General features: G+C 65.5%; 1 protein-coding gene and 1 non-coding gene across 3 annotated transcripts in view; both read right to left on the reverse strand.

Annotated features, from left to right (window-relative positions):
• Positions 1-12,099, reverse strand: part of MAD1L1 (mitotic arrest deficient 1 like 1) — a 147,358-nt gene that overhangs the window by 65,052 nt on the left and 70,207 nt on the right. For both annotated transcript variants that reach the window (XM_070414256.1, XM_070414257.1), the window contains exon 11: positions 3,741-3,885. In XM_070414256.1, coding sequence (XP_070270357.1) covers positions 3,741-3,885 — 145 coding nt within the window. The remainder of the gene's footprint in view (positions 1-3,740; positions 3,886-12,099) is intronic.
• Positions 11,864-11,992, reverse strand: LOC139011948 (small nucleolar RNA SNORA11). The gene has a single exon (XR_011471750.1). It is a non-coding gene; the product is annotated as a small nucleolar RNA SNORA11 (small nucleolar RNA).

The raw sequence follows: 12,099 nt of genomic DNA on the forward strand, positions 1-12,099 counted from the left end.
CGAAGAGCTCTGAGACGGAGCGAGCTGGACACCACACGGAGGGCGGGCCGAAGAGACGGGGCAGGGAGGGAGCGCCTCCGTGTTCCCTCGGTGCCGCCTGAGACCACAGCTTTGAGCTTTCCGAGGAAGGCACCCATGAGGAACCCTGTTAACGAGATTAGCAGCTCAGACTCCAAGGACGGGTGTGCGAGGAGAGCACGCATCTCTGGTCTCTGCCCGAGCAGCGCGGACACGAGCTGCTTCTCTCAGGGAAGAGGCTCCTGTGGGCGAAGCAGCGCCAGAGCCCAGGCCGCCGGGCGCAGGGTCACGCGGGAGGGGCCGACCTCCTCTCCCTGCGCCCGAGTCCCTGTGCTTGGTGACGCTTCACCTGACCCCCGAGTCCCCCAGACGCCCCATCCGGGCTCCCAGGGTCTGAGTCACTATGCTCAGAGCAGCAACCACAGGAAGCCGGAGAATCTGAGATGCGCAGCCACCAGCGGTGCGATGCGGACCGACGGCGAGTGGCACCCTCTGCCTGGCCCCCAACTCCGCCTCCCCTGTCCTGTGCCCACCTCCCAGGCGCAGGCAGAGGGCGCAGCTCAGTGCAGGGAGAGCCAGCGGGAAACACTCCGAGCTGGGGACTGGCCAAGAGGCCCACACACGGAAGGTGAACCCGTGTCCTCAAACCCCTGCACACATGTACAGACTCAAAACTGCCAGGACCTGGAAGCCACTGAGACGCCCTTCATCAGGCAACGATAAGCAAACCGGCCCCGCAGACGGCGGAACATTATGCAGCGGGAAAAAGAAATGAGCTGCCCGCCATGAAGAGACACGGAGGAACCTCGGCTGCAGGTGACTAAGTGGCGGAAACCAGTCTGACAGGCCGCGGGCTGTGTGGCTGCACCTGTGTGACGCTCTGCGACAGGCAGCACGGAGGGGACAGTGACAGAGCATGGCCAACACCCCTGTCCACGCTCGGCGCTGTGCGGAGACCCTGCATCCTGCCGGCAACGCCAGAGCCCCTCTGGGCAGGGAAGACTGGACCCGGTGAGAGAGAAGGGCCCTGCGGCCTCCTGTGTCCTCCTGGTTGGCCTGGGCACCTGGGAGAGCAGTCGGCCAGTAAGAGCAGCGTCAGTACGCCTGAGTGGAGGCTACGCTAGGGCACGGAGACTGGCTGGGGAGCCCCGCAGAGATCGTGGGCTGGCAGGTGGGGCCTGGGGGGTGGGGACACGAAGCACCGCCCGAGGGTGTGCAGCCTGCCCCCCGGACGCCGCGGGCTGACCTGCAGTGGGGTGTCTGGACCTGAGCTGACCCACTGGCCTGGAGCCTCCAAGCGGGAGAGGCCCTTCCCGAGGTGCTGATGGGACCACCACGTGGTGAGCTGACTATGAGATGCAGAGGCCCCGAGGCCCCGGTGGCTGCGGGGCTGGTGCGGGCACTGGCTGGCAACTCCAGCAGCCGGCAGCCAGCTATGCTCAGTGCACCCTCGTGCACCCAGCTGCCCCGCAGGTAGATGTCACCTGCAGCTGCGCAGCCCGAGCTGCCTGCCACTGCAAGCAGTGGCCCGAGGCGACCACCGGCGGCCCTCGGGCCATGCCTGGCCGGCGTGGTCTTGAGGAGCCTGTCCTGCTCTGGCCGCCCCGGCTGAAGTGTGCAGCCTCCAGGCCAGCCCTGGGGTGATCTCTGTCCTGAGTCCCCACGGCAGCAGGTGTCCTGCGCCTTTAGGTGAGGAGACACAGCGGCCAGGTCCCCTGAACACAAGCAGGGCCTCGTGCAGCCTCCGGCAGCGAGGGGCAGCAAAGTGCTGATGCCACGTGAGGCCCTCAGAGGACCGGCGCCGAGAGCTCCAGAGGCCCCAGCACCCGGCAAGCGGCACTGGACAGACCGTACAACTAGCACCGAGTCACCCGAGGTGAACAAACGACAACCAACAGGCCGGGGGAACGAGACACCCGCCACGGACGCCAACAGCAGGCACCGCCCTCAGGTGCGGCCACGCGGTTGGCCTTCCCTGCGCGGCAGACTGCGGTCTGAGCACCGCTCGGCGCTAGGTCTGAGCAGCCTCACCTGTCCTCCCAGGAGCGCTCTGTGCTTCCCACTGGGGGTGGGGGGGTGGGGGGGAGGGCGGCGGCGCAGCTCAGCCTCCGTCTCTCACCGGCGGATGGTCAAGTCCAGACCTGCCACCGCCCAGCCTCACGCAGCTTCACCCCATCTGCCCCCGGCCAGTCCTGGAGCGGGCAGCTCCTCCAACGGCCTGAGAGCCAGCCCTGGCAAAGCTGCGGAGCTGTCACCTCCTCTCCTGCGTCCGCACGCCTGGTCTGACGGTGGCGGCACCGGCAGCTCCTTCTTGCCTGTCCCCTCGTCAGCTCTCCACCAACAAGGCCACGATCCCCAGGCCTTCTTTCACAAACAGGGAGCCTGCAGGTCTCCGCCCAACATCAGCTCCCGAAAACAACTCCTGTGCGTCCCATCACGGCTAGCAAGTGTGTGTGGGTGTGCATGTGTGTGGGTGTGCATGTGTGGTGTGCATGCATGTGTGGTGTGCATGCATGTGTGGTGTGCATGCATGTGTATGGATATGCATGTGGATACATGTGTGTGGTATGCGTGCCCGGGTATGTGTGTTGGTCTCTCCTGCCTGCCCGCCCTCCTGGACTGTAGTTGCACCAGGGCCCTGACACCCTGTCACGGCGCCTCATGTCCAGCAGACGTGGCAGACACGACAGAGATGGGGGAGGGAGAGGAGGCCGCGAGGCCCTCAGCGTTGGCTCCCATGACTGAGCCAGCTGATCAGGCCAGGGCCTTGCCCCTTCCGTGCCAGGAGGCAGCCGGAGGACATGGGAAGTGTCTGCCCTGGGGGGCTGCCCACCAAGCCCAGGCTTCCGAGGCAGCACCTGGGGCCTGTGAGGCGGGGGGCCTTGGACAGCCGCGTGGTGCCAAGACCACACGCCAGCTTCTCTGAGGACGGCGAGCACGGCGATGGCTGGCAGAGACCCCACACGCCTGAATGCTGGCACCTGGCTCGCTTTGTAAGAGCTCCGTCGTCAGGGGGCCAGCGGCAAGGAGAGCAGTCTCCATCAGAAACGACGGAGAGCGGCCGCCTGCCAGACCGCGCCTCCTGAGGGCCACAGCCGCGCAGCCTGGCCTGGCCCGGGCGGGGGGGAGAACCTGGAGACAGATTCGGGCTTCTCCTTCCCCGTCCCTGTCCCCTAAGATGGCGGCATCTTTAATGAGCTCCACACAGACACTCAGACGCACTCTCCAGGGAGGTCCTCCTGTGAAGCCAGAGCCCACAGCTCTTCAGGTAAAGAACAGACGAGGACGTGTAGGCCCAGCACGTTGGACACGGCGAATCCTCGCTCCAAACCCAAGTGTGGAAGGGAGGGGGAGAGGGCTGCCCCCCAAAACCCAGGACGCACTGGGGCCCACAGAGCTGTCCAAAGGCAGGCTCGGCCCGCAGGGACACCAGGTTGGAGAGCTCCTGACAGCGTGTCAGAGCCCTCCTGCCACTCAGGACACCACCATAGCCTGCCGGCCCCGGGCGCTCTGCCTGAGCCGCGCTGAGCAGGGCTGAGCGAGGCGTGAGGACGAGGCACGTGAGGCGTGTGCGCTGAGCGTAGTGGAGATCCTGGCAGACGTGGGTGCGGAGACAAAACACAAGTGGCCGAGGGGGGGCTGGGCTGGGTGCTGCTGACCTGAGCAGGCCCAGCCTGACCGGGTGACCGCCGCCTGCCCTGCCCGGCCCCGCGCAGCCGTACCTTGGTCAGCAGCAGGACCCGCTTCTGCAGCCTGCGGGCCAGCGCCTCGTGCGTCTCGCGCTTCTTCCTCTCCTCCAGCAGCTGAGCGCTGACCTGGCGGACCTCCTCCTGCAGCTGCTGCCTGACCTTGTCCAGCTCCCGGACGCTGCACAGACAAGGCAAAGGGCGGAGGATGAGGCTGGGCCCACAGCACCCCAGTCGCAGGCCCACCAGGCCCAGCCCGACGTCACTTGGTCTCGGAACAGAGCCGCACGTGCAGCCGCTGTCATTTCCTCCTGAACAGCTCCTTGGAGCCTCTCAGGACCGTCTGCTTCCCAGCGGACCCAGGGTGATCCTAGCAGGCGGGCGCCCCACACACGGGGGAAACTGAGGCCTGAAGGGGCTCCAGCTCAGAGCAGCGCTGCCTGCATCACGCCAGGTGAGCGGCTCCGCGCTGCAGGGAATCGAGCCCCAGCCCCAGCCTGGCCCGGAGCAGCCGAACGCCAACCTCAGCCCCGACACCGACGTGGGGCCCCACAGGTCCTCTCGGCCAGCTCAGGAGGCCGCTCCGCCGACCCTGGGCCCTGCCCTTCCTGTCACCTCTGCTCTTAGCATCCTACCCTCTGTGCTCGCAGCGCCCTCCCTGGGTCCACGGCCGGGCCTGCCCCTCAGACTCCAGGTAAGGATGGACACTTGGCTTAGACCAGGGGTGGGCAAACTTTTTGACTCGAGGGCCACAATGGGTTCTTAAACTGGACCGGAGGCCGGAACAAAAGCATGGATGGAGTGTTTGTGTGAACTAATATAAATTCAAAGTAAACATCATTACATAAAAGGGTACGGTCTTTTTTTTTTTTAGTTTTATTCATTTCAAACGGGCCAGATCCAGCCCACGGGCCGTAGTTTGCCCACGGCTGGCTTAGAGCCTCTCATGCTCCCAACCGCCCACAGACTGACCTCAACCTCGGGGTGGGAGTGAAGTGCCTTCAGAGTCTGGTTTTGCACTCTTTCCCCAATGGCCACTGTCCTTCCCAGCCCCGCCCAGTGGCCTCTGCCCAGCCCTGCCCCGCCCCAGCCCTGCCTCTGCCTCTGCCCCAGCCCTGCCTCTGCCCCGACCCTGCCTCTGTCCCGGCCCTGCCTCTGCCCCAGCCCTGCCTCTGCCTCTGCCCCGGCCCTGCCTCTGCCCCGGCCCTGCCTCTGAGGGCTTCCGAGGGAGAGTCCATGACTAGGGAGAGCAGTGGGGGGCCCGGATGAGGGACGGTGATGGGGGGCTGCCGCTGGGAGAGAGCAGGAAGAGGCTCAGCACAGGGCCGCACCGTGGGGCAGGTGCCCTCAGAGTGGCCCACAGGAGGGCACGGGGCAGGGCAGACAGAGCAGGGCCATGTGGGGCAGGTGCCCTCAGAGTGGCCCACAGGAGGGCACGGGGCAGGGCAGACAGAGCAGGGCCATGTGGGGCAGGTGCCCTCAGAGTGGCCCACAGGAGGGCACGGGGCAGGGCAGACAGAGCAGGGCCATGTGGGGCAGGTGCCCTCAGAGTGGCCCACAGGAGGGCACGGGGCAGGGCAGACGGAGCAGGGCCATGTGGGAGAAAGGGTGCAAGAGACCACGAGAACTAAGACCAAGCGCAGGGACCTGCAGACGTGGCGGCACTGGCCGGAGGGTTCACTGGCTATGTAAACTCCACGGGACGCAGAGGCCAGCGTGTGGCCATGGGGGGGGCGGGGTCCTGACCACACTGCAGAGGAGGACAGGGCGGCACACGCAGGGGCTGGCCTCCCCAAGAGCACAGTTCCCAGGAATCCAGTGCACAGTGCACCAGGGGGCTTTCCAAATGCCCGCTGAAAGATGTCCCCCCCTCGCTCCCCCACTCCGGCAGCCGGCAGGAGAGGGGACCTGGCCTCGTGGAGCTCTCCGTGCTGCCGCCTCCACGCCCAGTGCTGCCGCCTCAGCCTTTCTTGTGAAGTAAAAAGAAAACTCATAAAACATTAAACCTCCAGCTCCAGCCTCACGTGACCCTGGGGTCGGTGGCATTTCTGTGACCTTTGGGAGTTCAAAATGAAGTGCTCAGTTCCTGGGGAGTTGGCGCCTTTATCGATCGTTCGCCCGCCGACCGCGTCTGAGCTGCGCACTGTGCTGGCCCCGGCGCCGCTTTCATGTCATCTTCTCAGACAACGTCCCGCCAAGTGCCCCCTTCCAGGGACATGGAAGGACACGAACTCGCCGCAGCGGGAGGCATCCCATGGCCTTCCTCAGACACCGCAGGCCGCCCGCTCGTGGCCCGCCCGTGGCCACAGCCTGCCGTCCCTGCTCTCCCTGCTCCCAGCTCCAGCCCGCCCCCGCAGTCCTGCTGTCCAGGGGGTGCCGGGACCATCACGCTCGCCCTGTGGTGTGGATGGCCCCAGGCCTGGCATCGCCCCGGCAGGACCTGCTGGGAGGACAGTGCCCTCCGGGGAGCCCAGCGCAGGCCACACACTAAGTCTTGCCCGCAGTCAACACAACACGGGCGTCAACATCCAGCAGCTACTGCCAGACCCCGAATGCAGAACAAGAGGGACTCTGGGCTGCGCAGGCCTCCTCGGCGACCCTGACAGGACTGTCCCGCAGGCACGGACCTCACATGGGGCCGCTTCCCACAAGCGCCCACAGGACGGACCGGGGTCTCCGGCGGGCCGACACCAACACGCCTGCAGGTGCGTCCGTATGAATGAGGACCATAAAGCCTTATTCGCACGTGCGCAAACCCGGAGCATCTGAGGGCACAGCCCTCCTACCCCTTCCCGAAGCCTCTCCTTTGGTCCCTCCAGCCAGGCCTCGGCCCCCGACTACCCCAGCCACACCCTGAGCACGAGGCACCTGGGAGGGTCTGGCAGTGTCCTGGGAAAGCCCTTGGCAGCAGGCACAGGCCATCGGCAGCTGAGGTCTGGTCACATCGTCAGATGCACTTTGCTGAGTCCCTCCCCCTCCCCCCGCCGGGACTCAGGAGACGGCAGAAGCAGGAGCCGAGGTCACACTCGGGGCAGACGTGCTGTGCCACACGGGACACATCACACACCGGAACCCGAGGAAGGGCCCTGCCCCCACCAGGTCCCCATTCCCAACGAGGGAACAAACCCGTCGAGGGCAGGTGGCTGGGATGGCAATGCAGGCTCCGATTCAGACCAGAGCCCCATCCACCCGAGGGCCGCCCCTCCCCAGGGGCCTGGCTTGGCCAACACGGCGGGACAGGCCGAGGGTGCGGGGTGAGACCTCGGGCTCTGTCGTCTTGCAACAAGGCTGCTTGGGCACGTGTGGGAAGGAGGGAGACCAGAGGCCGGAGCGGGGCAGGTGGCCTGTGCTCCGGGTCCCGCTCAGGCTGCCTGGCCCACGTGGCCTGCAGCTATCTTTATTTATACCATCTGACCCCGATCCTAAATGCCTCCAAGTGTCATCACACATTTCTCTGAAAGAATTAACATCTAAACACTGGAAACAAAAGCAGAGAATCAGCAAAGCAGAGGCTGAAATAATTACCAAAGGAAGGCCCCAGGAGGAGGCTGACTGGCCTCCCCGCCCGCTCGGAGGCGCTCCCTCCAAACTCCCTCCCCTCCCGTGTGCGTGCCTCCCCAGAGCAGCGAGGCCACGGGAAGCATCCCGTCCGACCTTGAGACGTGAGAAGGAAAATGACCCTCTGCAATTTCCATTCCGCCCCAACCGCCGTGAATCCTCCCATCCAGCTGGTCCGTTCCCAGCCATCGTCGCCGGTCGGGGTGCCTCCAGTCACGGAGGGGAGCCCGGGCGAGGCCTGGTCTGGGTGCCAGGCACACAGCAGCACGCGCTCCCGCCAGGCACAGAGGCCCAGGCACTAAGGACACGGCAGGGACCAGCGGGCAAGCCCAGTGAGCCCCTGCCCGTCCTGGCTGCAGCCCCGGGAGCCGGCGACCCCCGGGAATCAGGGCAGTTACGGAAGCAGCCCCGTATTCCTGCGGCTCGGAGAGGCCACCGGTGACACGGGTGCGGCGGTGCTGGCCCGGGGCGGGCTGCGGGCTTTCACATGCATCATCTCCCGGAGGCCTCATAGCCCAGGACGAGGGTCTGTGCACTGCCCCAGGTCCTAACGCAGGCAGGAGGCTGGGCCGGGAGCCGATGGACAGCCACGCTGGCCGCCGGGACGGGCCCTGCCCCCGCCTGTCTCTGTGAAAGAAGTTTTACTGGGACACAGCTCCCCTCCTCATGTACGTGCTCCTTTGGCTGCTCTCCTGGGACAGAGACTGTGTGGCCCTGCCTCCCTGGCCCCTCGCAGAGGCAGGCGGTGGCACTGCCCACCGACCGCCCGGTCTGAGGGTCAGCGGGGCAGGGCTGCAGAGGCAGGCAGACTCCTGCCGGACCAGCTCCCGGCCGGGAGCCGAGAGCAGGAAACCCTGCAGCCTGGCAGGCCCGGCCCTGAGCTGCTGGTCCTCCCCAGGGGCCGGGCCCAGGACCGATGGCACCCGTCTGGCAGCTCGGGATCGGCTGTGGGCACAGGGTGCTGAGGAGGGGCTCCCGGAGCAGTCGTGTGTCCCGACCTGCTCAATTCCACTCCTCCAGGCGAGGCCACGCGCCACCAGAGCTGGGCTGCCTAGGAACATGCCCCGCCTCCTTCCCAGTCCAGTCCGGGCTCCCTCCCCCTAAGGAAGGCGGAGCCACCGGCGGGGGCGGGGCAGCGCCCACGCAAGGCAGAGGGAGGGCGCTTGGGCAAAGAGCCCAGGGTGGATGGGGTTGGGACTCGGAGAAATAAGCTTCAGACACCCCGAGCAGCCCCGTGACAGGGATGTGGTGACAAGTGGGTAGATGTGGGTGGCAGCCCCCCAGAACCCCATTAGCAACTCTGATGCTGAGGTGCCAGTGCCCCCACAACCAATGGCAGAAGCCGACGCCTGGGCAAGTGCGCACAGGGCTCCACCAGCCTGCACTTTGCTGGTGCCCGGCCGCTCTGCTGTCCATCTTCCATCGTCCTGCTGCCCTGGCCTCACACAGGGAGTCTGTCACCCTGAGTGAGAGGCCTGCATGGGAGGCTGGCGTCTCTCCTGGAGCATCGCCCTCTCCCAAGCACGTGACCCCAGGTCACAGAGCCGCTCCCTGCAGTGGCCCCGAGACAGCACTGGCTTCTCTGCCGTGACCTCCTGGGGAGGGTGAGGGTGAGGGCGAGGGCCACCTGATCCCGTCTCAGCATCAGCCAGCAGCTCTGGCCTGCGCCCCGCTGGGGCTCGGGGCTCGGAGAGGTGGCACTGGACTCCACGCAGCTCACTCCCTCTTGAACCTCAAGGGCTGACTAAGAGAGCTGACTGCAGAGGCAGGGCCAGTGCTGGGAGCTGGGAGTGCTCTCTGCTGATGCACGGGAGCACGTGCCAGGCGACACCGGGGAGGAGGCCTCGGGCTCTGACCTCGGCGGGGAACTCGGCCCCAGGGACAAAGGTTCCGAGGGCCTGGCGGTGCAGGCCAGCCCGGGGCAGCTGCGAGGAGACTCCCAACAGAACGAGGCCGGGCCGTGTTCCCTGTGGCCAGGGCAGAAGAGGCAGGAGCATCGTGGGCACCTGTCCAGCCGCCAGCACCTCCCAGCAGGACCGAGAACCAACAAGCGGCCGTCCTGCTCAGGGCGCTCAGAGAAGCGAGCGGCCCCTGCCAGAGCACACTCCTCTCCACACTCTCCTCGGTGGCAGGACAGTGGGAGGAGAAGTCTCTGCCCTGAGGAGTCGGCAGCTAACAGAGGGACAGGCAGGGCGTGCCCAGAGCAGAGGAGTGTCAGACAGGAGAGACGGGGTCTGGGCAAAGGCCCAGGTGCTCGGGCGGGTGGGAGGGTGCCCACAGGCCCTGGTCCAGGAGGAGCGGGGAGCAGCACAGGAAGGCGCTGCAAGCAGAGCGGGCCTCCAGCGCAGGGAGCGAGCGTGGCAGGGAGCACACGCCATGTCCCAGAGGAAAGAGAAGCCAGCAGAACCACAGTGAGGGCTGCGCATGGGAGAGACCCAGCCAGCACCGTGACCCGGGCCAGGGCTGGAGAGGTGAGCCCCCACTCACCCACCCCGAGTGGGCAGCCAGGCACTGATGCAGGGCCTCTGGGCAGGGGCCTGGACCCAGGAGCCAGGGGGGCCGCCAGGCAGGGGGGAGGGGGGGCACATGGCCAGTTCCCAACCACCCATACTCTCCTCCAGGTGGGTCTACTTTCCCACACAGACCCAACGTGGGAAAGGGCGCTTTGGGGACTCTGACAGCCCGGTGGTCACTCTACTTCCCGGGCTGTAGGGAAGGACCGGCGCTGGGCGGAGCCGTGTGGACAGTCCACAGCGTTCGGAAGACCCGTCGATCAAGTCCGAGGGAAGTCTGCCGTGTCGGGAAGGAGAGGGCACAGGGTGAAGGCTGTGGCGCTACACACACTTCACTGTCGGAAGCTCCTGGCAGAGAAAGGAGCCCGGCCCGCGGAGACAGCCCCCCTGGCCGGCATGTCACTGGCCCCAAGGCCAGGTGAGGAGAAGGAGCGCATGACCTCCAGGTCCTGACTCAGGTCCCAGCAAGCTGGGCGCAGCGATCGGGGAGCCACCGGGCACCGTATCTCCCTGGGGCACACCGCCCAGCCCACGCGGTGCCCATCACACGAACAGCCAGCGGGGAGGGCGCTCAGGGGCACGGCTGCTGCACTGAGGCCTGCGCCGGGCCATCTGCGGGGAGCAGATTAGAGACAGGAAATGCAGCTGGTGAGAAGCGAGCCGGAGAAAAGGCTTCCTGCGCTTTGTGCGGGAGCCATTGTTGCGGACGGACGGCGCCGCTCACCGCCCCTGAGAGCCGCTCGGTTTCCTGCGCGTCCGAGTAGCTGCGCCTTGGCTGCCCCGCCAGGCCCTGGTGACCCTGGACTCGGAGCAGAAAGGAGGGAACGGAGCAGACATGGGGGCCGGGCGGGGCGCGAGGGCCGAGGGTAGGACCTGTGCCCAGGACCTCGGGGGCACGGCCACGTTCCCGCTGCCAGGAGACCCCCAGCAGTGTGAGCCTCTACTCCCAGCTCACCCAGCACACACTGCCATCGCCCGGTGACAAGGGTGGCCTCCTGAACCACAGGCCCGTGGAGACGGCCCGCTCAGGACAGGAGGCCTCAGGAGCAGAGTCACGCTCAGGTCAGCCCAGCCTCCAGTTAGGGCCGCAGCTCACGCAGCCGGGAACTGACCAACAGCGCCCCTGTGTGCGGGCACAGGGGTGCGCGCCCCCCAGGACACAGCAGGGAATACACGTCCCAGAACACAGTGGTGGGCGTGAGCCGCCAGGCCTCTCCCATATCACATTCTCCCAAATCTCCACTCCACTGTGCCGCCTGCCTCCGGACAGCTGAGCCGTCCCCTTGGGAGAGGGTGTGCCACCTGTGCCCCAGCGCAATGCCACCTGGACAGGCTCGCTCACGGCCCGTTGCTGAGCGCCCCGGCCACCGCGGGTCCCGCGCACCCACTGCAGGATGAGAGATTCGGTGGTTTTCACTGTATTCGCGATGCTGTCCGAACATCAGCTCTGACTCGGGAAGTCCCGTCCCCCAGAAAGGAGCTGCACCAGGAGCAGCGGCGCCTTCCCCGCGGCCTACCCACCGTCTGCTCCGCGGTCTGTGACCTGCCTGCTTAGGACACTGGTGTCTTTTTTAAAAATATTTTTTTATTGATTTCAGAGAGGAAGAGAGAGGGAGAGAGAGGTAGAAACATCAATGATGAGAGAGACGCTGATCAGCGGCCTCCTGCAGACCGCCCCCCCCAACTGGGGATGGAGCCCACAGCCGCGCACATGCCTGACCGGGAACTGAACTCCTCGTTCATGAGTCGATGCTCAACCACTGAGCCCGCCGCTGGGCTGGTTTCTTTTTTGACTCCTTGGCTGTGTGGGCGAAAGGAGGCCCCTGCTGACCTGACAGGCTCAGGGAAGGCCGGCGTGAACCATGCACACTCAGAGACCTGAAGCAACCACAACGGATGGTCTGAGATTAACACTGTTTAACTTCAAAAGCAGTTTAGCCCTGGCTGGTTTTGCCTGTGGACCAAAGGGTCCCAGGTTCTGTTCCAGTCAAGGGCACATGCCCAGGGTTGTGGGCCCGATCCCCAGTAAGGGGCGTGCAGGAGGCAGCCAATCCATGATTCTCTTTATCACTGATGTTTCTTTTTTTTTTTTATAGGGCATAATGTCACAGGAAGGTCATAGTATTCTGCCACCTGTGAGGAGTAAGCCCAAGTTGCTGTTGGACGTGTTAATCACAGAGGAGTCATTCTTCAGGCGCTCTGCTCTCTCCACATCCAACATCGCTGATGTTTCTATTTCTCTCTTCCTCTCACTTCCTCTCTGCAATCAATAAAAATATATTTAAAAAATAAAATGAAAAGCACTTTATGGTGGGCAGTTATGT

The sequence above is a fragment of the Myotis yumanensis genome, unplaced genomic scaffold, assembly GCF_028538775.1.
Source record: "Myotis yumanensis isolate MYYU_CA2020_CCGP unplaced genomic scaffold, mMyoYum1.0.hap1 SCAF_5, whole genome shotgun sequence".
Classification (NCBI taxonomy): Eukaryota; Metazoa; Chordata; class Mammalia; order Chiroptera; family Vespertilionidae; genus Myotis; species Myotis yumanensis.